The 25,638-nt window shown below is 30.7% G+C and overlaps 1 protein-coding gene and 1 pseudogene across 1 annotated transcript; both read right to left on the reverse strand.

Moving 5' to 3' along the window:
- Nucleotides 1–1,129: 1,129 nt before the first annotated feature.
- Nucleotides 1,130–2,074, reverse strand: LOC141547141 (olfactory receptor 5F1-like). Its single transcript, XM_074275543.1, has one exon. The coding sequence runs from the start codon at nt 2,072–2,074 to the stop codon at nt 1,130–1,132; it is 945 nt and encodes a 314-aa protein (XP_074131644.1).
- Nucleotides 2,075–5,358: 3,284 nt separating this feature from the next.
- Nucleotides 5,359–25,638, reverse strand: LOC141547500 (olfactory receptor 5F1-like; annotated as a pseudogene).

A 25,638-nucleotide genomic window follows, 5' to 3' on the forward strand; every position in this document is an offset into this window, starting at 1 on the left:
TATGTCATCCATAGCCAAATTACTGGAAAAAAGATATGATCAGGTTGATAAAGTTTAATGATGAAGATTGTGAAACTTTGCCTTTGGGGTTATTAGGTTCATTTTTATCTTTGCTTTAATGCCATTTGAGAATTATGATAAAGAACATTTCTTAATAAATTTTAAGATTTTTGAAACCTTTTTTTAGTTCATTGTATTATTGATCATACATTTAAAAAAAATCCTCTCATTGTTTAAAATGTTGAAAATTTCAAAAAAAATCAACATTTATTTATAAAATACCTTGTTGTGAGAAGCTCTGCTATAGCTACTGCGAATATTTTTTTTAAATATATCAAAACCTAGTTAGAAATCAGAAGGTGCTTAAATTCTAATGAGAAAGACAATACATAAAGACACTTGTATACAAACGTATATGCATCAATGTATGTGTTATATAGATAGGACAAAATTGAAAAAATAAGGAAGTTTGAAAGAAGGATGTGTTTTGGGAACTAGAAAAGGAATTTATCTTTGACATATTGAGTGCAATATATTGGAGGAATTCACTTTGAGCATGGCAATTAATTTAAATAGATAAGTATCTCTAATGAACCAACTAAAAGAATTCCTGTCTTTGTCTTTTTGTTCTGTATTTAACTTGATATATAAAACACTGGGTAATATCTGTTGAGAAAAATAAAATTGATGACCTATTATGATATTTCAAGCACAAAATTGAACAAAATCCTTGGGATTCCATATTTGAAAGTCCTCTATTGTCTAGAGTATATAAACAAATGAAACACATGATTCTAACAATTCTACAAGTTTGAATAGTTTTCAAGAATATTATGTTACATTTCTCCTGATGTTCAAAGCACCAGTTCTCATCCCAAACATTTATTTTTTTTTTAACTTACTTTGGATTTAATTATTTTTCTTTGATAAATTTGTGTATCTATTGGTTTTACTGCTGTGGTGTTCTCCAGAGTCCTTGAAATTAGACTCTCTATTAGGGGAAAACAAAAAGATAAATAAACAAAAAACTTCTCAGCTTATTTCAGTTAATTTTAGTAAATTGGTAATAAAATTGAGTTTCTGAAAAAGCTATATGCTTGATTTGCTTATTACCCTAAGAAAAACATAATCATATGAATGTTGGTATTCTTTTCCTAATAATAACATTTTTAAAGGCCCTTTTCACTTCTTCATTTCTCAGGCTATAAATTAAAGGATTCAACATTGGGATAACCACTGTGTAGAAAACAGATATAACTTTTCCTTGAGTTGGAGAGTAACTTGAACTTGGACACAAATAAGTAACAATCACAGTTCCATAAAATATAACAATGGCTGTAATATGAGAAGCACAGGTTGAAAAAGCTTTGCGCCTCCCTTCAACTGAATTCAAGCGTAAAATAGAATAGAGGATATAAATATAAGAGGTAATGATGATTAGAAATGTTCCTAACATGTTTATCCCAGCACAAATGAAAATGATAGTTTCATTCAATTGAGTGTCAGAGCAAGAAAGTTTCAGAATTGGGGGACTGTCGCAGAAGAAATGATGGATGACATTGGAGCCACAGTAAGATAAACTACTTATGTAACTGGTATGAATAATTGAGTTCAGGAATCCTGCTGTGAAGGCCCCCATGGCCATCTTCAGACAAACTGTTCTTGACATGATAACTGGATAAAGCAGTGGATTACAGATGGCCACATAGCGATCATAAGCCATCAATCCAAACAAGATACACTCAGTGGTGGATAAAGCAATAAAAATATACATCTGCAGAAAGCATCCAGCAAAAGAGATGACTTTCTTTACAGACAATAAGTCAACTAACATCTTGGGAGTGATAGTTGAAGAATAAAAAATATCAGTCAAGGACAAGTTAGTCAGAAAAAAATACATTGGTGTGTGGAGTTGTGAATCAATTATGATCAGAGTAATCATTCCTAAATTTCCCATCATTGTGAGAGTATAAATAACCAAAAATAAAATAAAAAGTATAATTTGAAGTTCAGGTGAGTCTGTTAACCCTAACAAGATGAATTCAGCCACTGTGGTAAAGTTTTCCCCAGACATTTATTCCAATTATCAGCACAGTCCCACATAGGAAAATCCTAGGATTAAAAAAGTAATATGGTAAGGGGGAGGAAGGATCATTTAGCTGAAGAATAAATGTGAATAAGTTGTAAGAAGCTGGTAGCATGAATTATAAATGTTGTGTTCCCCCTCCCCCAACCGGAACAACTCAATTAGTATGTGTATATTAAATAGTGGAGTTTTCTTTTCTTTACATTAAGCATAAGCTAAATATAGTACTCTATGCTTTTTACTAGCAATTTAAAGGCAACTACTCAAAAACAAATCTACAACAGAAACATACATTTGCAAAAACAAAAGAAAACACAGAAATATGGCAAAAAAAAACCCAACAATCTTCAGAACAATGAAAAATTTGTTCCAATTAAATTAGGCGCAGAGGGTGTGGTTTCAAATCTTCATATAACCTGAGAACTCTTAGGTAAATCACAACCTCAGTTTCATCACTTTTATTTTTTCTGGGAGGTTCAATTGGATACTTTTAAAGACACATTACAACTCAAACCCTATTATCTATCCATGCCTTAAATTTTTAAAAATACTCCTTCTCACTCCCTACTCTTTTTATGGGTTAAACACTCTCAACCCATTTTCACAAGTCATAGTTTCAAATCCCTCTAACTTCTTATTTTCTTTGGATGCTTGCAGCTAGTGATTATCTTTCTTTAAAAGCTCACGTAGAATTATCACAAAACTCAAATATATGTTGACCAAAGAAATAGTGTACAACTCTACACTCTGGAACAGAAGATACTGATTTAATTATTTCAATATGAAATTGTTTATTGATTTATATTTAACTTGGAAATTTGAATTTGAGTTAGGAAGAAGGATTGGATTTGATACACAAATCTGATCATTATGGACTTGGTGACTATAACCAACCCATTTGTTCTCTCAAAGCTTCATTCATTGCCATTTAAAATTAAAGGGATTATTTTTCAGTATTTGTGAGAAGGTACTCTGGGAAAATAAACTGTTTTATTTATTTTTAAAATAATTCCTATCTGCTGCCAGAAAATGTGCTATTTCAAGTGTTTAAAACTAAATTCAAAATATATAAGAAAATACATACCAAAATTATAGCACTTCATGATGCAAATACTATCTTTGAAAAAATTAAAATAACTTCCATACTTTTTTTCCCATCAAGACAGAGCGTTTGAACAATTGCACATCTTCATGGAGTTTTAGTCTCCTCTTCAGTTCAGTTAGCTTCTTTATATATGTATTCTCTTTTCTCATTATAGGAAATTAAGTCCCAGTGCTATTAATTCTTCTGGGAGAGAATCTAGATTTGTTTTTACTTCCATCTTCAATCAAACTGCATTCAGAAAATTCTTTGGAAATCTATCTCTGAGGAAATCATTCCACAAGAATATGTTTTAATATGTAAATGTGAAAAGTAACAGGAGATCATAAACTCTTTCCTGTGATTGCTTGATTTCTGGCTCCTTAGTTATTTAATCAATGAGTTGGAAAAATTAAAGATAAAATGATGAAATATATCATTAACACAACAGCAGGATGTAGAGACAACATGTTAGATAATAAGATCAGCAAAAGAGTAAGTAACTTTGAATGATATTTTAAAAATAACCAAATAAACTTTAATTAAGTCCAATACAAAGATTTTTGTGGGGGGAAATTACAAGTAAATAATTGAAATTGAAAAAAAAAAACTGGAATAGGGAGGAGAAATTTATATAGAGTACATTGTGGATTTTAAGTTAAATATAAATCAATAAACAATTTCATATTGAAATAATGCAATCAGTATCTCCGGGGACAAAATATTTAGAGTTGTACAATATTTTTTTCTTTGTTCAACGTATATTTGAGTTTTGTGATAATACTAGGTGAGCTTTAAAAATAAAGATGGCATTTTTGAAATGATTTTGAAAGATGCTATTTGAAATATTCAACAAGGAATTTTTGATATTGTTCCTTTGCTTGGATATGAAGATGACACATATAATGCCTACAGACACACAATATTTTTCACATATTAAATGTTAGTTATAAATCATAAAAAGAAAAAAGCACACATATTTATTTTTCTGATTAACATAAATTCAGCAAGTTTGGAAGTCTTCCTCTGCTGTTTCTCCTGATTTTGTATTTATTGCTTTTTACTGATTAATCTGTCACATCATGAATTTCTCTAAATTAAATTATTTTCTATTTATATAAAATACTCATATTCGCTCTATTTATCAATTCTTGGCAGGCATATTTTTAAAGATCTTTCAATAAGTTTGTCTTGTTTTGATATTTTCTTATGTTGTTTTTGAATAGTCTAGTATTATTCCAATTTTAAGTATTGATTTATCTATTGCTTGTATTTTTTCATTATAATAGTGTATCTTTATAGTTTGTGTGAGCAAAACAAAATAGTATTTTTTTTTTCATTCAAAAGCCCTATTCAGCCTCTCTAGTTACAAAATGTTGTCTAATCTTGTCTACTATGGAAAATGTTTTTTTTTTTTATATAATATATAATTTGCAGTTCAATGATTACATTAAATTTACTTATGAGGTTTAATTATGAGGGTTGTTCCGAGGATCATGTAACTGGTAGGAAATCTTCTAGGATAATTTAATCTAAATATGGAGAAAATGTGAACAATTATAATTTTTTTTATTTATCATTGATTTATCAAACCCAAATCTACATATGGAGAGATAAAATTCAGAAATAATTCAGTCATTTGTAGATGTCTAATAACCTCTCATTAAAACAGACCTTAGAATTCCCATATTTCTCATTTTGTTCTGTATTAAATGCATTATAAAACACTCTCTTAACTATTATAAATAAAACAACGGCTAACTTGTTGCAGTGTTCTTTTCCTTTATTCCACTTCCAACACCCCTCCCTCTTCAAAAAAATTCACAAAACAAAACATTGATTCCATATTTTAAACATCCTCTTATTGTCTTTTTAGGGTTATTACCCAGGATTTCAACTGATATTGGAAATATAAGTTTCACATGGGCCTACATTAAATTACTCCATTAAATTTAATTTTAATCATTTTTTCATTTATTAATTTGTTTGTGTATTTACTTGTTTACTGCTGTGGCTTTCATTGCCACTCTGTTCTCCAGAATTATTAAAATTAGAACTTCCATTGTCCTATAAAGTAAAACAGACAAACAAAAGACCCACTAAGACTACCTCAGCTAATGTCAGCAATTAGAAGTTAAAAAAATTAACTACATATTTGAATTTTAATTTAATTTTATTATCCTAAAAAAAGTCATATAAGGGTTGGGATCCTTTTCCTAGTAAGAGTACTCTTTAAAGCTCTCTTCACTTCCTCATTTCTTAGGCTGTAGATTAAAGGGTTCAACATGGGGATAACCACTGTGTAAAATACAGATATAACTTTTCCTTGAGTTGGAGAGTAACTTGAACTTGGACACAAATAAGTAACAATCTCAGTTCCATAAAATATAGCAATAGCTGTAAGATGAGAAGCACAAGTTGAGAAAGCTTTGCGCCTCCCTTCAACTGAATTCAAGCGTAAAATAGAGGAAAGGAGATAGATATAAGAAGTAAGGATGATCAAAAGTGTTCCCAACATGTTTATCCCAGCACTAATGAAAATGATAGTTTCGTTCATTTGAGTGTCAGAGCAAGAGAGTTTGAGAATTGGGACTGTCACAGAAAAAGTGATGGATGACATTAGAGCCACAGTAAGATAAACTACTTATGTAACTGGTATGAATAATTGAGTTCAGGAATCCTGCTGTGAAGGCCCCCTTGGCCATCTTCAGGCACACTGTCCTTGACATGTTACTGGGTAAAGCAGTGGATTACAGATTAGTGCAATGAAGACATACATCTGCAAAAAGCACCCAGCAAAAGAGATGATTTTTCTTTCAGACAATAAGGCAACTAACATCTTTGGAGTGATAGTTGAAGAATAAAAAATATCAGCCAAGGATAAATTAGTCAGAAAAAAAATACATAGGTGTGTGGAGTTGAGAATCTATCTTGATTAATGTAATCATCCCTGCATTTCCCATCATTGTGAGAGGGTAAATCATCAAAAATAATATAAAAAGCAAAACTTGAAGTTCAGGGGAGTCTGTTAATCCTAGCAAGATAAATTCAGTCACTGTAGTATGATTTTTTTCCAGACATTTATTCCAAATATCAGCACAATCACACACTGGAAAAATCCTAGAATAAAAACAAATAAACAAAATTGTGAGGGAAGGAATGACTTAACTAAAGAATAAGTTTGAGAATTTACCAATTACAAACTGCTTCTGTAATCAAGTCAGGTAGGAAAGTGTGATAAGTTGTATTTATTGTCTTATATTCAATAATTCATAAAGTATTTGCTTATGTAAAGGTGAACATAATAGTTTTTGTGTTTATTTTTCTTATCCTTTATTAAGAATCTGCTGTACCCTATGCTTTATACTAGAGATTTAAATGGTAGGCAATTATTCAAATAAATACAAAACTAACAAAAAAGAAAAATAAAAGAAAGGGACAGGTAATATATGTAACTAAACTTGAAAATGATAAAAAAAAAAAATCTTCCTCAAGGGAAAAATCATTTAATTTAGGTGCATAGGTGTATCTTAAATAATCATATAATTTGTGCTATTAAGAATATTTTACAATTTTTCTGCGATATGGTTTCATTTTTTTTTTATGAGATTGTATGCTTTTAAAGACACGTGGCAACTTTAAATATGTGTTCCTATAATCAGTTTGCTAGACGTAAGATTGGTCAGGATTCTCTTAATTAAAATATGATTAGAATCCTTTAGGAAACGAATTTTATAAATTGTGAAATCAATCAATAAACAAGCATTTATTGAGTACTTATATTAAGGAACAGTTGAGTGGTGCTGTGGAATAAGCATTGGGCATAGGATTCAGGAAGACTCATCTTGATCAATCAAAATCCTGCCTGATATTTTTTATTTGAATGTGATTGGGCAAGTCAATTAATTCCATTAGGTTCAGTTTTTCATTGGTAATATGAGCTGGAGAAGGAAATAACAAAATACTCTAGTATCTTTGTTTAAGAAAAAGCCCACATGGATCGTGAAGAATTTGACACAATGAAGACTATTAAACAACATTAACAACATATGTGACAGCCACTAACTCAATAGATCATAGATGAGATATGAAGACACCTTTCCTACCATTGTAATCTGCTCCTATTTGTTCTCAATTCACAAATCTAGAAAGTGTAAAATATCAAAGGATGCTGAAAATATTTAATAGATTTGAAATAACTCAGAAGAAGGTTTTGGTTCAATATTCAGATCTGGCCATTATGAGTTTTTTGACTATGCAAACCTTTTTGCCATCTCAAAACCTAAATTAAATGAACTCTAAAATAAAATGGATGATACCTTTACTAATACTTTTTTTTTTTTAAAGGAGCCCTGGGAGCAATAAATTGTTCTCTTAAATTTAAGAAATAAATTTCTTCTGTTTCCCAAAGCAATACTTTTTTTTTAACTTTTAAAAATTTAGTTTGAAGATATAGAAGAAAAAATATATACCAAAAAATACAGATTCTCATAATATAAAACATATCTTCATAATACATCCAAACACATATTCAAAATATCTTTCATGATTTCTGACCCACCAGAACAGAGATATTGATCAGTTTCACAACTCCAGCTGCTATTATTTTCCCTTTCCCAAAGTTCATTCAATTATGCATTCTCTTTTCTTTTTATAGTAGTTTAATTCCCAGTGCTATTAAACCTTTTGGGAGAAAATCTAGGTGTGTTTTGATCATTATATCCAATGGAAAAGAATCAGAAAACTTTTTAGCATCTACCTTTGAGGAATCATTTCACCAGAATAGGAAGAAATAGGGAGATATGAAAATATTCTAGAGAAAGACAGAAGTCCTTTCCTTTTGGTGGAATCCTTAGGGATTAATTTTTTATTTCAGGCTATATAACAATTTATTCAATGGCTTGACAAAATAATAAATGAACAGCTGGCAAAAGCTTTCATTAACACAACATCTATTTATATAGATAACATGTTAGATGATAAGTTGTTAATTTATCTGTCTTACCCAAATTTTTATGACAATGAATTGTGGTTTTGTTCTTTGCAAGTATATTAGGGATTTATTATTTCCTTCTCTAACCCATTTTTCAGATGAGGAACTGAGGAAAACAGGATTAAGTGACTTCCTCAGAGTCATATAGGTAGTAAATGTCTGATTCCAGAGTTGAAGTCATAGTTGACTCTTCTTGATTGCAAAACCATCTCTGTATTCCCTGTACCACTTAGCTGCCTCTGTATTACCTATAAGTTCAGCTCCCAAAGACCATCAATAGTTTATTATATTACACAGATTTTAATAAAATTGAATTTAATTGGGCAAAATACAAGTATACACTTTTATCCAAATTTAATTTAACAAATAAAATGTGGGGAACATGAAGAAATTAATATTAAAAAGTGCTAGTTGTGTGACCCTGGAGAAGACACTTAAGTCTAATTTTCTCAGAAAAAAAAAGTGGACTTCAAGTTCAATGTAAATAAATAAGGAATCTCAGGCTGAAGAATTAGAGGCTGAACTCCTAGGGCCAAAAAATTTAGATTTCTAATCTGTTATTTTGGTCAATATATATTTGGAGTTTTGTGACCTTTATAGGTAAGCCTTTTAAAGAAGGATATCTTCTATCTTGCCAGATAATTATCCATCCATAGGAGAACAACTAGGATGTTGAAGTAATTCAAGATTACGCCACATGAAGTGAAGTCGAGTGAAGTGAGAATGTTTTTTACCTTACAAAAGTAAAAAGTTTGGTGTGGAGGGGAGAAAAATGATCTTTAATAATTTAAGAGATACAAAAAGTTCCAAAAAATTAAGAAAAAATATTTATAAAAAAATATTCATAGAACCTCTTTTCATGGTAGGCAAAATTGGAAACTGAGTCATCATTTCATGAATTGCTGAACCAGATATAGTATTATGATGGTAATGGAATATTATTGTGCTATAAATATGACAAGGAGGATGATTTCAGAAAACCTGGAAAAAACTTTCATGAACAGATATAAAGTATAGTGGGCAGAATGAGGAGAAAAACAATATTGCACATTGTAAATTGTAAATTACTGCAATATTTTCAGGAAATGGAATGCCCTAAGACAGCCCCTTGAGACTCATGATGAAAAATGCTATCCACCACCAGAGAAAGAATTGATTTTACTGGAATACACATTGAAATATTTTAAAAGAGCTAATGGAAACTATTTTAGTGCATTGATTAGATAGATTGGTAAAATGGTTTCTAAAGTTCATGACATAATAACTTTCCACACATCATTTTTTAAGGAAATAATATAATGTTTTCTCCACATGTTGGTAAAATAGGAAAGTATATGCTTATGCTGTATTTTAAAATGAAATTAATTACACACCAGGAAAATTCACACTCCACAAAGTCTTTAGTATAAAGCATATATATACACATATCAAATAGATGCTTAGTGATTAATTTGATTATGACTATACATTTGTATATTTATATTTGGGAAAATATAACTTCTAATATTGTGTGTTTGTACACACTTTAAAAGTTATATGTATATATACATGTATACATATAGCATGTATATGTATAGCATGTATATTGCATATGTTGAAGCCATGTAACTTTGTTTAAATAAACATATACAAATACATTTGTCTTTTTGTTAGAGCTAGATTTCAGTTCATATTTCTTCCACAAACTCTTTTACAAATCATTATCAATTGCATCAATAGATAAATCAGTAAGTTTAGACTATATATCCATTTATAATCCAGTTATTAGGAAGTATTTGTAAAGGTGTGGCTTCTAAATAACTTAGCTGTTGTTGTTTTGTTTTGTTTTGTTTTGTTTTTCTTCCTTTAGGTTAACATATTTGATATCTCTCCCATGTTCAGAAACATCATCCATTATCCTTGCCCTATACAATTTTGATACTTTGTTAGGAAAGGAAAATAAACACACTCCAAATCTTTCTAAAGACTATTGTAAATGATTTTTAAAAAATGGATTAATCCAATCTTCTAGAAGTCCTTCCTAAAGATACTAAATATTTTTTTCCCTTTTTTTATGAATGGTACATAAAAAGACAAGAAAAAACATGTGTGTAATTGGCAAACAAGTGAATGAGATTCAGTGTTGCGGTGCAGTAATTAACCATCACATATCCTGGAAGGCATCAGTGTCTTTGTTGTAAGATTCATTCAAAAGAAGAACAAAAACCTAGATTATATCTCCCTTTGTTTTGAAAAGAAAAGTATCCTTCTGGGAATCACTCCCTTATTGCAAATATTTTAATCTATGTAGATATTTCATATCATGCCTCTTTGTGAATTCTTTAAGAAAAGGGGGGGGGGGAGTATTTTCCCCTCAACCAGAGATATGAATAAAATATAATTGTAATAATGGGCAAAAAGTTTCTGATTTCCACAGGGACAATGAATGTTGTTTAACAATGCTCAATGGGACTTATTACTAGTAGAAGAAACAAAATAATCTTTTTTTTTTTTGTTATTTTCATTATTGTTACTTCACTGATGTTTTCATTGCCAGTGCAATGATTGTTTGGTTCAGTGATCCCCACAGAATTGATAACTTTAATTTTTCTCTGGATACAAATTAAAAAAATGTTTCTACAAAGTGTGTCTGGTAATGAATCCTTTGGGGCATAAACTTTTAAATGAAATTTTGCATTGAAAGTCTGTTATTAGGACAACTTAGATTAAGTTAAATAGGAGAATAAAGTAAACAATGTTTCCTTGGAAAGTTTAAAAAATCCTTCAAAATAAGTAACATTAAATTCTAAAGAATGTTGGAGCCCTAAATAAGAAATGTAAACAGCTAACAAATGAAATTTTGACCTTAAAGCAATAAAAGCATTATTTCTGTTTTTAAGACTCTAAATATAGATAGGTGGAGGATTGTGTTCTCAGCTTCTCTATTTTATTTGAGGAGAACCTGTTTTAATGTTCTAGGACTACACGTAGAATAGAAGTTCTTCACATGACATCCATTTTATTAAAAGAAACCAATAATTGCAGTTTACTATTACTGATTACCTTTGTAATCTTTGCATTTAATTAATTGTGTGTGTGTGTGTTTTTTTTTTTTAAATCTTATTCTGATGATGTGTATATCGCCTTTGTTGTTATTGGTTTTCAGTCATTTCATTCATGTGTGATTCTTCATAACCTAATTTGGGGTATTCTTTTCTTCTCCAGTTTATTTTACAGATTAAGGAACTGAGATAAACCGGATTAGATGACTTGTTGAAGGACACACAGCAAATAAGTGTGTTTGATGCAGAATTTGAACTCATAAAAGTATCTTCCTGATTTCAATTCAAATGTTCCATACATTGTACCACATAGCTGTCCTTGGCTTTGGCAGTGTTCAAATTGCTAAAGATTTTTACAAAATTAAAAAAAAAAAGAAAAGATTTGGCATTCTTAGGATTTTTGAACTTTGAATTAATCTATTTCATTTAATATTTACAATAATCATTGGAAAGATTTACCAATGCACTTTTTGTCACTTCCTTAAAAAAATCAAAATTATATATGACAAAGAAAGAAGATATCTTTGGAATGGGAGGAATATCAAATATCCTACTCAGGAAATTAAATTAAATCAAATATCACACACTCATATTCTTGGTCACAAAAGTGAAATCTAGGGAAGATTATTGGCTAGCCAAAAGTCAAAAAAGTAACAACCTGTATCTACGGGATCTTTCTGACAAATTCAAAAATGCATACTCAGTACCTGACACAGTATCACAATCACATGGGTCTAATCCACCATTTTATATTTCAGAGTTTTTTCCAAGGGACTGTTATATGATAGTTCTTGCCAAATACATTATTCTCGAATGTTAAGCAATTTTCTTCAGCATCAACCCTAAATCCTCCAAATCCTTCAATTCAATTATTTTACAATTTGTTGTTATTGTTGTTTTGTTTCCTTTAATATTTCTGTGTCTAGTCTTCTGCTAAGGAATGCATTTGTAGAATATAGGAAATTACACACACACACACACACACACACACACACACACACACACACACACATTGATACGCTTGTTCCTACATTAATTAGTTTTGACCTATGTCAAATCATGTAGGCTTTCCAGCTTTGAGTCTCTTTATGTAGAAAATAAAGGGACTGGATTAGATGTTATTTCAGATATCTTAAAATTCTGAAAATCACTGATTCTGTGACAGTATATGTATAGATTCCTCTTATGTGTACATTGCATTTTTCAACTATATTGTAAGCAATTTGAAAACAATCATCATAAAACTAAGAGCTGAATTTTGTATAGTGCTTGGTTCTATTTGCATACAGGAATATATATGTATGTTTGTGTATGTTTATATGTACATATATATGCATACATACATAGATCAATGATAAGCTTATTAATATTTCTTTTTTATAGATAGCCACTAATGATTCAGTTATAAGTGGACCCTTTGAATTATAGGTTCTTTACATTATAGTTTGTTTAAAATCTCTGAAGCTCACCTCTTGGAATTTAACCATTTCAGCATTCATATATGTTGTTGTTTCCTGTTCATCTTGAAAGAGGATCAAGTGTATGAAAGGTCAGTGTCTTGATGTGCATGTATTGGATTAAAGGAAGCATAATTGTATAAAATCAGAGGTTCCACTCTCTCTTCCAGAGTCATCAAAGTCCAATTGCGATGTTCCAACATGCAATGCATGATCTTGGTGACTGTGTTGACTGACCAAATTCTAATTGCTCTGTAATATTTTCTTCTCAAAATTATAATGTTCTCTGGGAGCAGGTTTCTTGGGGAGCTTCTGGAGGAAGACTTCCTTTCAGTTCAGAATAATAATCACCTCAAATGAAACCAGGATCAAAAGTCCAAATACTTTACTTTCTCCTTCAAAGTCTTGAATCTTTCCCTGGTCCTGGTTAGCTTTCTTAGAGGCCTATCTCTCTCCTTGGTTCTGAGAATTCTTGCTGCTAGTCCTTTGTCTCTGCCAGCTTCAGCCTCTCGTTTTCCCAATGTCTCCAGCCAGCACAAAGGTGGAAATTGGAATGAATCTGACTTTGCCTCCAAGAGTGAGCTTGTGGGCTTCTGTCTTGTGAATCTCATGAAGTCCATCTTAATTGAAGCTCCTTTCTAAAAGTGTGAATTCCAATATATAAACTAATGTGTGAACTCTTTTAAAGGTGTGAACTAAGTACATAAGTATTAGTTTGTTTCAAGTTCTAGCCCATAATATTACCCTGAACAGCTTGCTTTCCCGCCTTCATGGTAGTTGGAATAAACAATACATATCTGCCCCTTCCAATAGGGAAAGTCTTCACATGTTTGCACTATTCCCATTGCCAAAATTACTGAAGGGTTCATAATTCATTGGATACCCTCAATCAGGTTTAGCCCAACTGCATAGTTTTACCATAGTGTGCTGCTGTAATACTACAGATGAGCTAAATATGAAAGTGAAGTTACAGGTGGACTTCAAAGGTAGATGAACAGCCTTGAAAAAAAGCTCAGAAATGCTTCACATAAAAGGTACTAGTCCTCCTTGAATACCCATACAAGTCTCTTTCAAACCTAAAATTCATAGCTATAGATGCTCCTTTATTTTCCTTAGTGAATTGCAGGTTTCCTATGAAGGAAAGTGGCTCTTTCAGATATACAGAATATTATTTACATATTGACTTTTAATTTTAAGGACTAAAGTATTATACATTTTGATATTAAAAGTTTCTTTTAAGGGTTCATCCACCCATTTATTCACCATTTTAAAATATTTAAACATCTATATAATGAAGACAACCTTGATGCAAAGTTGAATAAATATTCTTCTTCCCTTCCAAAGTTTAAAAGTTAATGATGTATTTTAGTCAGAGGTGAGTCTTCACAGTGATCATTCATTGAACAAATATTCATTGATTGTTTTTTATATGCAGAGACTTTTGATTAACATAAAGTAAGATGTAGAGAGGAAAAAGACTTAATTCCTTCTCTCTGGGAGTTTAAAATGGAGTAAATGATATGACATAGGATAGTTGGGAGCATAATTTATTATTTTTAAAACTGTATATGTAGTCACAAGACAGTATTTTTAATTGATATTCATAAGATGAAGTGGCATTACATGAGGGAAAAAAGATTAATCTTGTTCTGCCTGAGCCCCAGAGGGACAGAAGTAGGAGCAAAAGATGAGAATTGCAAAGGGGTAACTCTAACTTTTGTTAGGATAGTGTCACTTACTAAAGACTTCGAACTATGAAAATGGCAATTAGATCTTCTAAAGAGGTAAAGATTTTTCCCTATACCTTCAAGTTTTCTGGCAAAGCTGGGCATCTTCTTGTTAAGTATGCTAAACACTTTCCAAATCTTCAAGCATTCTATAAATTTTAGTTATCATTTCCCAGTGATGAAAATAATAAAGATAATTATAATTAAGTAATAATAACAATAATTAAGCAGTATCACAGAGAAGTTATGAAAAAACAAGTACTTAAGAGATTAGTGTCATTATCTAGGCACAAAATACTGAAGATTAGAAATACTGTGATGTTACTTCCTAAGATCTTCTTCTAACCCACATAATTTGAGCACTGAAACCTCTGCATTCAGATATTACAAAGGATATTTCCTCTAACCCGAATCTTTCATCTTCAATATTATCTTTTTCAACATACATGCATGGGTTTCCTGAAGGAATAAAGCAGAATAAGCCAGAATAATCACGTATACATCAACAACATATTAAGAAAGTAAAATATGTTCCATTTTTATCATATCACTACAATGAAGATTCTTCAGTTATTTCAACTGTGTACAACTTTTGACGAGCTCATCTGGCATTTTCTTGGTAAAAATTCAGAGGGGTTTTCCATTTACTTTTCCAGATCATTTTATAGGTATAGAACTGATACAAAAATCTAAATGACTTGTTCAGGGTCATATAGCTAGTAATTGTCTGAAACTTGATATGAACTCAGCAAGATGAGTTTTCCTTCCTATAGGGCAGACATTCTATCAGTAAGTACCATCTACCTGACCTCAATGAAGTTTAAGAAGCTTCAACAAGGAAAGCACTATTCTGGAAGAGTGTGACCCTTATTTTGGAAGTACAGAAAATTTTCTTAATATTAGTAAGGTAATGCATTATTGATTTTGCCTGTTGAAAATCCTGCTTCATAAAAAAGAAGAATCAGCAACTTAATTTGTTTCATCATTGCCCGATAGAAAGGGCAATTCAATTCTGCAAATGAAATTTTAGAATTGGAGTCAAGAAGTCCTATGCATAAATCTACTTCTGACACTATGTAGGTGAGATCTTTGAACAAATCTTTTAATCTCTATGTGTATTAGACAATTATTTGAGATTTACTAAAGAGTCAAAGCTTATCATATACATTGTTGGAAAGAGTTTGCATAACAGGAGTGCGTGATGAAGGGAAAAAAAATATTTAGTAATTATGAAGTAGAAAGGTGAAGTAGATTTATGAGAAGTTAAATTTCTCTAAGATTTGATTTGTGATCTCTCATAAGCTGAATTCCAATTTCACCATTTTCCTGTATAAGGTTTGACCTCATAGAAATGAGTAAATCACATTCTTCAGCATGTGATGTATAGAAAATAAAAATAACATATGTACTAAAAGGTCTCGATATGAATCTAAGTTATTAACATACATTGGATTAAATTGTGGAAAATTTTACTCTGATATTGTTAGCTGACCTATTAAAATATGCAGTCTTATTCATATATTATTGACTATTAATATTCCATTTTGTTATGATTTTTACCTCTTAAACAAAGTGATAATTTACATTGACTAATATAATTTAATATGATATTTAAACCATTTTGATATAGTTTAAGCATAATTTGGTATCATCTCATAGTTCCTTAGAAAAAATGCTTTACCTATATGAATATAGTTATGTGTTTGTTTGAGTATATTTGTCTGTATCATTATAAGAATTTACACCCAATACGAACAGACAATTTTCAGTTGAAGAAATTGAAACTATTTCCAGTCATATGAAAAGGTGCTCCAAATCATTATTGACTAGAGAAATGCAAATTAAGACAACTCTGAGATATCACTACCCACTTCTCAGATTGGATAAGATGACAGGAAAAGAAAATGACAAATGATGGAGGGAAAACTGGGACACTGATACATTGTTGGTGGAATTGTGAATGAATCCATATATTCTGGAAAGCAGTTTGGAACTATGCTCAAAAAAGTTACCAAACTGTGCATATTCTTTGACCCAGCAGTGTTTCTACTGGGCTTATATCCCAAAGAGATCTTAAAGAAGAGAAAGGGACTCACATGTGCAAAAATCTTGATGGCATCCCTTTTTGTAGTGGCTAGAAACTGAAAATTGAATGCATGCCCATCAGTTGGAGAGTGGCTGAATAAATTGTGGTATATGAATGTCATGCAATATTGTTCTGCATAAAATGACGAACAGGATGATTTCTGAGAGGCTTGAAGAGACTTGCATGACTTGATGCTAAAGTGAAGAGAGCAGAATCAGGAGATCATTATACATGGCAACAAAAAAGATTATATAATGATCACTCATGCATGTGTCTCTTTTCAACAATGGGGTAATTCAAACCAGCTCCAATTGTTCAGTAATGAAGAGAATCAGGTACACCCACAGAGAGAACTATGGGAAAATAAGTGTGAACCACAACATAGCATTTCAACTCTTTCTATTATTGTTTGCTTACATTATTGTTTTCCTTTTCTGATTTTTTTTTCTTTCTAGATCTGATTTTTCTTGTATAGCAAGATAATTGTATAAACTTATATACGTATATTGGATTTAACATTTACTTTAACATATTTAATATATATTGGACTACCTGCCATCTAGGGGAGGAGTGGGGAGAAGGAAGGGAAAAGTTGGAACAGAAGATTTTGCAAGGGTCACTGTTGAAAAATTACCCATGCATGTTTTGTAAATAAAAAGCTATAATGATAATAAATAATAATAATTTTAATAGAATTAAATTTAAAATGAATTTACATCCAAGTAGATGTGTGTATTTGTGTGTATTTGGATATGCATATGCATTCTTCATAATTATGTTTAAGCATTTATATGTTCTTATGTATGAACATACATTTTTCATTGTTTATTTATTGGCATGGACTTAATGTTTATAATTACTACACTGCACTCATAAACTCTGGTCGCTATGGCAATCGACAAAATAATTGCCAAGCTCTTTCTTATACCCATGTTATTCTTGTTTATCATTTTTCAATTATGTCTGATTCTTTGTGACCCCAATTTGGAGATTTTTTGCCTAAGTTATTGGAATGATTTGCTATTTACTTTCAAAATAATTTACAGATGAAAAATTGAGGTAGATTAAGTTAAGTAATTTATCTAGGATCTGAGGTCCAAATGTGAACTCAGGAAGCTGAGTCTTCTGCCTCCAGCCTCAGTACTCTATCCACTGCCACATCTAGGTGCCTCAATATAAAACAAAACTGCCTTGAAAAGATAGTAAAAAGACAAATATTTACCATTTTGGACTATGAAAATAAAACAAACAAAGTAAATGAAATGGATGAAGTAATTCTAAGTTTACAAAATGTTTTAAATATGTTACACACATCTTATTTTTTAAAACAGTATTTGTCATACTTCTGCAAATTGGGCAATATAACTATTATTCCATTTTGAAGGTGAGAAAATTGAGAAGAAAAACAATAATGGAGTTCCCTAAGATACTACATCAGCATAATGTCAAAAGGATTATTTTAATTCTAATGAACTCTTTACTAAATCATATTCTGGTGTGTATGTGTGTGTGTGTGAGTGAGTGTGTGTGTGTGTATGTGTGTGTGCATGTGTGTGTGTGTGTGTGTGTGTGTGTAAACACCTTAAGAATTGCATTCAAACACTCTACTTGAATTTGAAGAAAAAATAGGGACATGAAGGAATAAAAAAGAGTATTTTTTCCATACTCATGCAACATTTTAAAAAATATCTTTTCATTTGTGACCCATGATTTTGTCACAGGCTTTTTACCATTATCTCTTTAAAATATCTTAAATGATTTCTGTTCCCTAGAACATGTTATATCCTGAAATATTACTGAGATGATTGTCAAAATCCCCATTAAGGAAAAATGTCATTTTTTTTTCCAGAATGCTACAATTAATAATAAAAAAAATTCTGTGAATTCCAATGGGCCAAGCTTAACAATTCATACTTTAACGACAATCAATTACTTTTATGTTTACTGTGAACTTATTTTTTTAATAACGAATGAGCATTATAACAATTTCCCTTAAGATAAAAAAAGTACAAGTTAAATGAATAGTTTGACATAGCTAGAATTTTAAAGCATTAAATTATCAATAGGAGAACTGAAAGAGATTTTTCTAAAGGCTCCTTAACATTTCACACTTATGAATACTCTCTATTACTTTTGTATTCTGGGTTCCTTCAAAATTAACCTTTGTATCAGTCCTATAAATAGAACCCTCAAAAGCATTATTAAAAAGTTTAAAAATTCAGTTAGGAAGAGGTTGAAAGAGTGAAGCAGCATTCCCTTCTTATAGAAGATCTTCATAAATTATTTGCTCAATGGATTTGGGATCTCATTGGAAAAATACTCTCATCATCTAATTGTTATTGTTTTCAAATTCTTAAGATCAAGAGATGTTTCTAATAATGACTTTGTAAAAATTATGAGCACATTTTTGTGCACATAGTAAGCACTTCATAAAAACTCATTGCATTAAATAAAATAAAGACATCCCATTCATATCTTATACTGGTCCTCTTTGAAATATCTATCCTATATCCTGAATACCTCTGTATAATTCAATATAATAGTAATAGTAGAATTTTAATATTTACATTAATATTATTCATTAAAAAGGTCAACGAGAGAAATACATTACTGTTATGATTATTTTGTAAATGAAAACTCTCAACTCATAGCATAGTATTTAGGGTACTGAATTTAGAATCAGGAAGATTCAAATCAAATCCTAGCTCAGATACTTACTAATTGTGTGCCACTGGGAAAGTTATTTCATATATCTGATACATGGTTTCCTAATTTCCTAATTAATTTCCATAAATTTCTATGATTTCCTAATTAAAATTAATATAAATGAGCTAGAATTAATGGCCTCCAAAAGACCTTCTAGTACGTATTGTATGATCCTACCATTCTATATATTCATTCACACAGCTAATTAGTAATAATATAAAAAAAAAAAAAAAGCTAAGACTTGAATACAGGTATTCTGAATTTATTATCAAGGTTCTTACAATTTCATTAATAACTAGTCTTTACATAACACATGAACTTTTGCAATGTTTTCATTCCACAAATCTGTTAGGATTCTTACAAGGTACTAAGTCACTGGAATGAATAGAGATAATAATTATCGAATTTAGCATGGTTCAGTATGATTGATCTAATCCTATAAGGAGATCTTATGGGGCAGAACTTGAAACAAGGTATTGAGTGGAATTGAGGAGACAATAGTTAAATCTAATTTAGCATTGATTTAATCATACAACAAATAATGGTTTTCTAGTGATGAAATGAGTGGTGTGTGCTCAGTGGCAGCATATAAGCAGGAAGCTCTCAGAGTCAAGGACGACTTTGAGGAGACTTTAAGAGATTCACAACTAGGATTGACTTCTGGGATATTCACAAGCCCACAGAAACCCACAGTCCCACTCTCACAGGTGGAGTCAAGATTCCTTCCATCTTCCATCTTTGTGCTGCCTGGAGACATTTGGACAAGACCTCTCAGGCACCAAGGAGAGAGATAGTCCTCTATTAAAGCTAACTGGGCCCAAGGAAGGAGACAAGACTTGGAAGAAAAAAAATAAAGGATTTGGACTTTAACTCCTGGCTGCATTTGGGATTCAAGATACTACCAAATGTAACATTTGGGATTACTGAAACTGAATTGAAACTAAGGCTGCCTCCAGAAGCTCCCCAGGAAACCTGCTCACAGAGAACAATTACAATTTAAAGAAGAGAACATTACACAAATCTTTAAGAAGTTCAAAAGGTCTAGGAAACATTGAACAAAAATATTCTCCTATTCTCTTAAGGATAGTTTTAATCAAATTAAGTTTTTACAGACAATTAAATGAGTTGTTTAATAAGCACTTTTTATATGTTAGGTATGCTGATTCATGTTTACTATCATCAGGATGAAAATTCTTTAAAGATAGAGAGGCATTTTTGTTTTGTAATATTTGGTTTCCAAGTTTTTTGGACAGTACCCAGAATATATTTATAAATATGTACTGATGTATTATTTTTCCACATGTATGCTACAATGGAAAAATTCACTGAATTTGGAGGAATTGTACCTGAGATCATATCCCACCTGCCCCTTATCACCTGTGGAACCTTAGGAATTATTTAACACTTGTAGACATTCTATTGTCTCATGGTTTAATTGTGAATGTTGCAGTGAGGGGGTGGATTGTAAAAAATGGTCTCTGATTTTTATAACTCTAGATGCAATATCCTATAATCCTATGACTTTATAATTATTTTCAAAAAGAAACTTATTTTCTAATGGTTGTCAGTAAATATGCCAAAAGAAAAAAAAAATGTTCCCTTCAATATCCATTTCTTTCCAAATAAAGACCATTTCCTGCCTGGGATCTTATTAGACATAGATGAAATTGATATGTTTCCATAGGACTTTTGAGCAAAAGTAGCAATAGATGAAGCTAGATATAAACTAGACATCAAGAAGAATGAAAAGACCTAGAGATTAAAGAGAAGATATAAAAAGAGTATATATGGAAATTACATTCAATATGCAAAAAAAGAATCAAAAATTGAATGACATGTACAGAAAGTTTGCAACTGGTTTTCTCAAAAATATCAAATTTGATCCTGAAAATTCCTTCACTTTTCAATAATTGTTTTACACTCTGTAGGAATATGAAGGGGAAACATAGAGAAATATGAAACTTTAATACTTAGTTCTGATGCATTCCTTTCTACTTTTCATTGATTGGCAGTAGTCAATTGGGAACCCCTGATCTCATGACATCAGAATACATGTGGAAGGGGGGAAGTCATGCACATTGCCTTGTATTCAACATCATTTTAATAAAAAAATAAAAACTAAAACATCCAGCTGCTCTGAGATGAAGTTAATTACTTATCCTCAGCCACAGAGTTAAAGTTGCTCCAGGGAAAATGTCCCACATGCCAAAGGGAAAGATATAAATAGTCTTCATTCTTCACACAAGTGGCTCATAATATCAAGGAGAGAAATGTCCCTATATTGTTCATGTAAGTTCTGAAAAGGAGACTTTCAAGGGGTCCAAAATCATTGTACATTTTGATCACATATTTGAAAATTGCTTAAAGAAAGACAAAATTGTGGAGGTAATAATGAGCTGGGAATCTTGTACAAAATGGTTCTATTGCTTGCATTCTGAAAGACCAGGACTAGGTTATGCTTCCAATATTGAGGAATACATTATCTTAATACATTAATATCAGTGACTCTTAGGGGGCAGTTGTCCAAGTGAGGTAAGTATTAACTCAGTGGATATTGGGAATATTAAAGCTGACAGGTTTATAATTGTGAATGGCTGCCAGTGGGTCATTAAAGCCTGGCCATATCCCCTTAACTTGCAAAAATATCAAATAATTGGTCTTTGTAGAAATTTGATTGGTATTATTTTTTATTATTATTATCTGGTTTTTATTTGTTTAGTTTGTTTCTGTTGTTGTTGATTTTTTTTAAATTTAGTTTAATTTTAAGCAGTACTTTTGCAAGAAATTAATCTTAGACTTTACATATCTGAAAGTAGATTTTATTTTGGAAAATACAAGCTTTATGTCCTTAAATCTCTGTAGGCTTAACATCACATCTTTTATATACAATTATAAATGGAATGGCCTTATTAACTTGTAGATAAAAACCTTGTCTAAATAGCTTTCTTGATGTCCAAACTAGTAAACATTGATTTGAGAAGGGCTCTTCTTGCATGAATTAACAGTGTCTTGTAACACATCCTCCAAGGCTAGAGTTGTGAAAATCTATCACTTAACAAGTAGGAAGTAAGCACCAGTATTATGTTCTATGCTAGACAATACAGAGAATATGAGGAAATGTGAACCAAAATCCCTTCATCTGAGATACTGACAGACTAAGAGACGAATGAAAATGATGTATACATATTTGTTTCTTTGTTTTTTTTTTGTTTGTTTTTTGTTTTTTAGTTTTTTTTAAACAGGAATTTTAACAGGAAACTGGCTATATGAACATAAGACTTTTGGGATTTAAGTCTTCCTCATCTTAAAATAGGAAAGGCTAGAATAGGTGATCCTTAAGATTTATATAGAAAGACAGATAGATGGATTCATACATATACATACATTTAACATATGCACATATATATCATGCATACATATATCCATCCTTCAGTTTTGTTTTACCCTTAACTATCTATGATTGAAGTATCCTTCCATTTCTAATATTCATTTATATTCTTAGCATTCTATATCCAAAAGATACTTTGGATGTAGTCTATGTATTATATTTTGGGACCCTCACAATACTTTTAATGTTTTTATTGCTAATTGATGCAATAAAACAAGCATAATACAAAAATACATAAAGCATAATATAGGAAAAAGATGATTGTACATGAAACTGCAGCCTACCAAATATAACTTTCTATACATAGTAGCACTTCTATTTTATATTCTATATACAAAAGTATTATCCTACTCCAAGACTCTCTATTTTTTATTCTAAGGTTCCTTGTGGAGACTATTATGTTATATTCTATGCTACACGATCCCTTTATTTCTAAATTATGTATCACATACCTTTAAGCTTTAACAATATATTATTTTTGTATTCTATACAATTGTAGGAAATATTGACTGGATAAGGTATTTCCTTATCAACACCTTAACAAACATGTTAACAAAATATCACACTTTGTTATTACACAGTGGAGATTAAAGTGGGTCTTTGAATATATGTCAGTGCCCTGAAAAATTTTGGAGATCCTGCAAAATTGAAAATTCTATATTCAATCATTTTGTGTTATTTGTTATCTTATTTAGCTAGCAACTAGCATCACTGATCATGGAAAGTTTTCACCAATTTTGCTACCAGGACATAAATCTGGCTGTCTAGTAAGTTTCAGGATAGATATGATATGATCTGTGTTAGAATAAAATATAAAGAAATTAATAAAATTGCATGCTGAAGTATAATTAAGACATACTCTTCAATACAAATAATTAGAGCTTGAGACAAGATAAGCTAAACTCAAGAGAAGTAAAATGAAAAATTTTGCTTTGTCATAATAGGACATATCATTAAGTGTCATCTGTACTTGATAGGATACCTTTTGAATTTTAAAGAGATCTAGCAATTTTTTTAGATTGACATGTGATTTTAATCTGTTTCAAAAATGATTTCCATGAATTTCAAATGGAAGATTCAGAGGTTGTCAAATTCTATAGGATTAAATTATGCCAGTTAGTCAATAAATATTAAATACTAAACTTGCATCAGGCACTGAGCAGTGGTTATTCTGATCATACTTCACTATGACAATATATAATACACATCTTCCCTTTTATTAGGAATCATTATACCAGCTCACCTTGACTCACTAATACATTATTTTATAGTTTACAAAGGCTTTTCTCGAAATAACCCAGTGCAAGAATGCTATTTAGTGGATGAGAAAATAGAGGAAAAAACAAATTAAATGATCTATCTACAGTTATACAGAAAACAAGAGGCTGGACAGGAACTCAGTTCCAGATCTTCCATTGTCTAATTTCTAGCATCTTTTACACTGAATCATCCAAGGAAGGACTGATACATTTGAATTGGATCTTTGAAAAAAAAATTATGCAAGATACATTTTAAATTTAATCTTCATTATTAATATGATCTCTATCAACTTCTTAAAGTAGATTATCAATAATAATAAATCAAGTTCTGATTGATGGCATATGTTGAAATCCGAGGTATAAATATGAAAATTTAAGAGTAGATTGTAACAAGCAGGATCAACTTGAGCATTTACTCCATGGTTTCCTTCATCTGTTATCCCAATTTTCATTATTTTTTATAGCACAAGAGTATTTCATCATAATTTATTCAGTCATTCCCAATTGATGGGAATCCCCTCAATTTACAATTCTTTTCCTTTTTTTAAATTTCTTTTGGGAGTAAGACCTGATAGTAACATTAAATCAAAGGATATACATAATTTTATAGTTTGGGGCATAGCTCATATTTTTGATCATTTATCTAATGGGGCATGGGTATTTTTTAATAAGTTTGATTCAGTTTCCCTTATGTTTTAGAAATAAGGGTTTATCAGAGAAACTTGCTTTAAAATTCTTTTTGCAATTATTATTGCTATGTTTCTCCTCCATCTGTCCTATTCTCTCTTTCCTTTTATCCTGCCTCTCCTCAAGAGTGTTTTGGTTCTGACTACCTCTTTCCCAATATGCTCTCCCTTCTATCACCCATGCCCTTTTTTTCCCCCTTTCTTCCTATTTTTCTATAGGGTAAAATAGATTTCTATACCAAATTGAATGTGTATATTATTCCCTCTATGAATTATAATTCTTCTTATTATTAATTCTTATAAGAATAAGAATTCTTTCATTTCCCTTTACCTCCCTCTTTTTGCCCTTTTCTATGAAAGCTTTTCTGGTCTTTTTTATGAGAGATAATTTTACCTCTCCTGATTTCATTTTTCCTTAGCAGTTTCTAGGTGTATGCAGTTTGGCTTTTCTTCCTCATTGTAATGATTAGAAAATGTCCACCTTACAATGTCGATGCTTACACAATGATTTTAAGATACTTTTCTGGATGAGAATTTGCAGTGTATGTATTACATGTCAGTTCGATTGCCAATCCAAATGGGTATAAATTTCCTTAAAGAAAACAGTTCCTTTCATCAGAGAACCAGAATTCTGGTAACTACCTGAATGTGCTATTCTTTGAGTAGCTGATTTCCCTAAAATGTGTTCCTTATGCATGAACTCATCCTGAAATCCATTAAAATTAAGGTCTCAGTGAATTAGTATTCAATAAATTATTTGGTAATTCAATACCAACTTGATAAATAGATACGGCACTTTATGCAAGAGATAAATTTAAGAATAGCTTTCTAGGTGGAGATTATATTCTACTAATGAGGTAGAAGACACAATAAAAAAATATTTCATTTATATCCTGTTTTAGAGAACAAAGCACTTTACAAATATTATCTCATCATAAGAAAACAATAGTCTTATAATAATGACCCTTTAAAGTAAGTACTATTATCTTCCTTTTACAGAGGAGGAAACAAAGACAAACTGAAATTAAACAACTTTATGGAGAATCAAACATCTGGTAAGTGTTTGAGATAGTATTTGAATCAAGATGTTACTTGAGTCTAAGTACAATACCTTATCCCTAAAGCCAT

This window comes from Sminthopsis crassicaudata, chromosome 6 (assembly GCF_048593235.1).
Source record: "Sminthopsis crassicaudata isolate SCR6 chromosome 6, ASM4859323v1, whole genome shotgun sequence".
Lineage (NCBI taxonomy): Eukaryota > Metazoa > Chordata > Mammalia > Dasyuromorphia > Dasyuridae > Sminthopsis > Sminthopsis crassicaudata.

Bases quoted from the DNA above. Each gene is read 5' to 3' on its own strand.
- LOC141547141 (XM_074275543.1), bottom strand. From the start codon at position 2,074: ATGTCTGGGGAAAACTTTACCACAGTGGCTGAATTCATCTTGTTAGGG.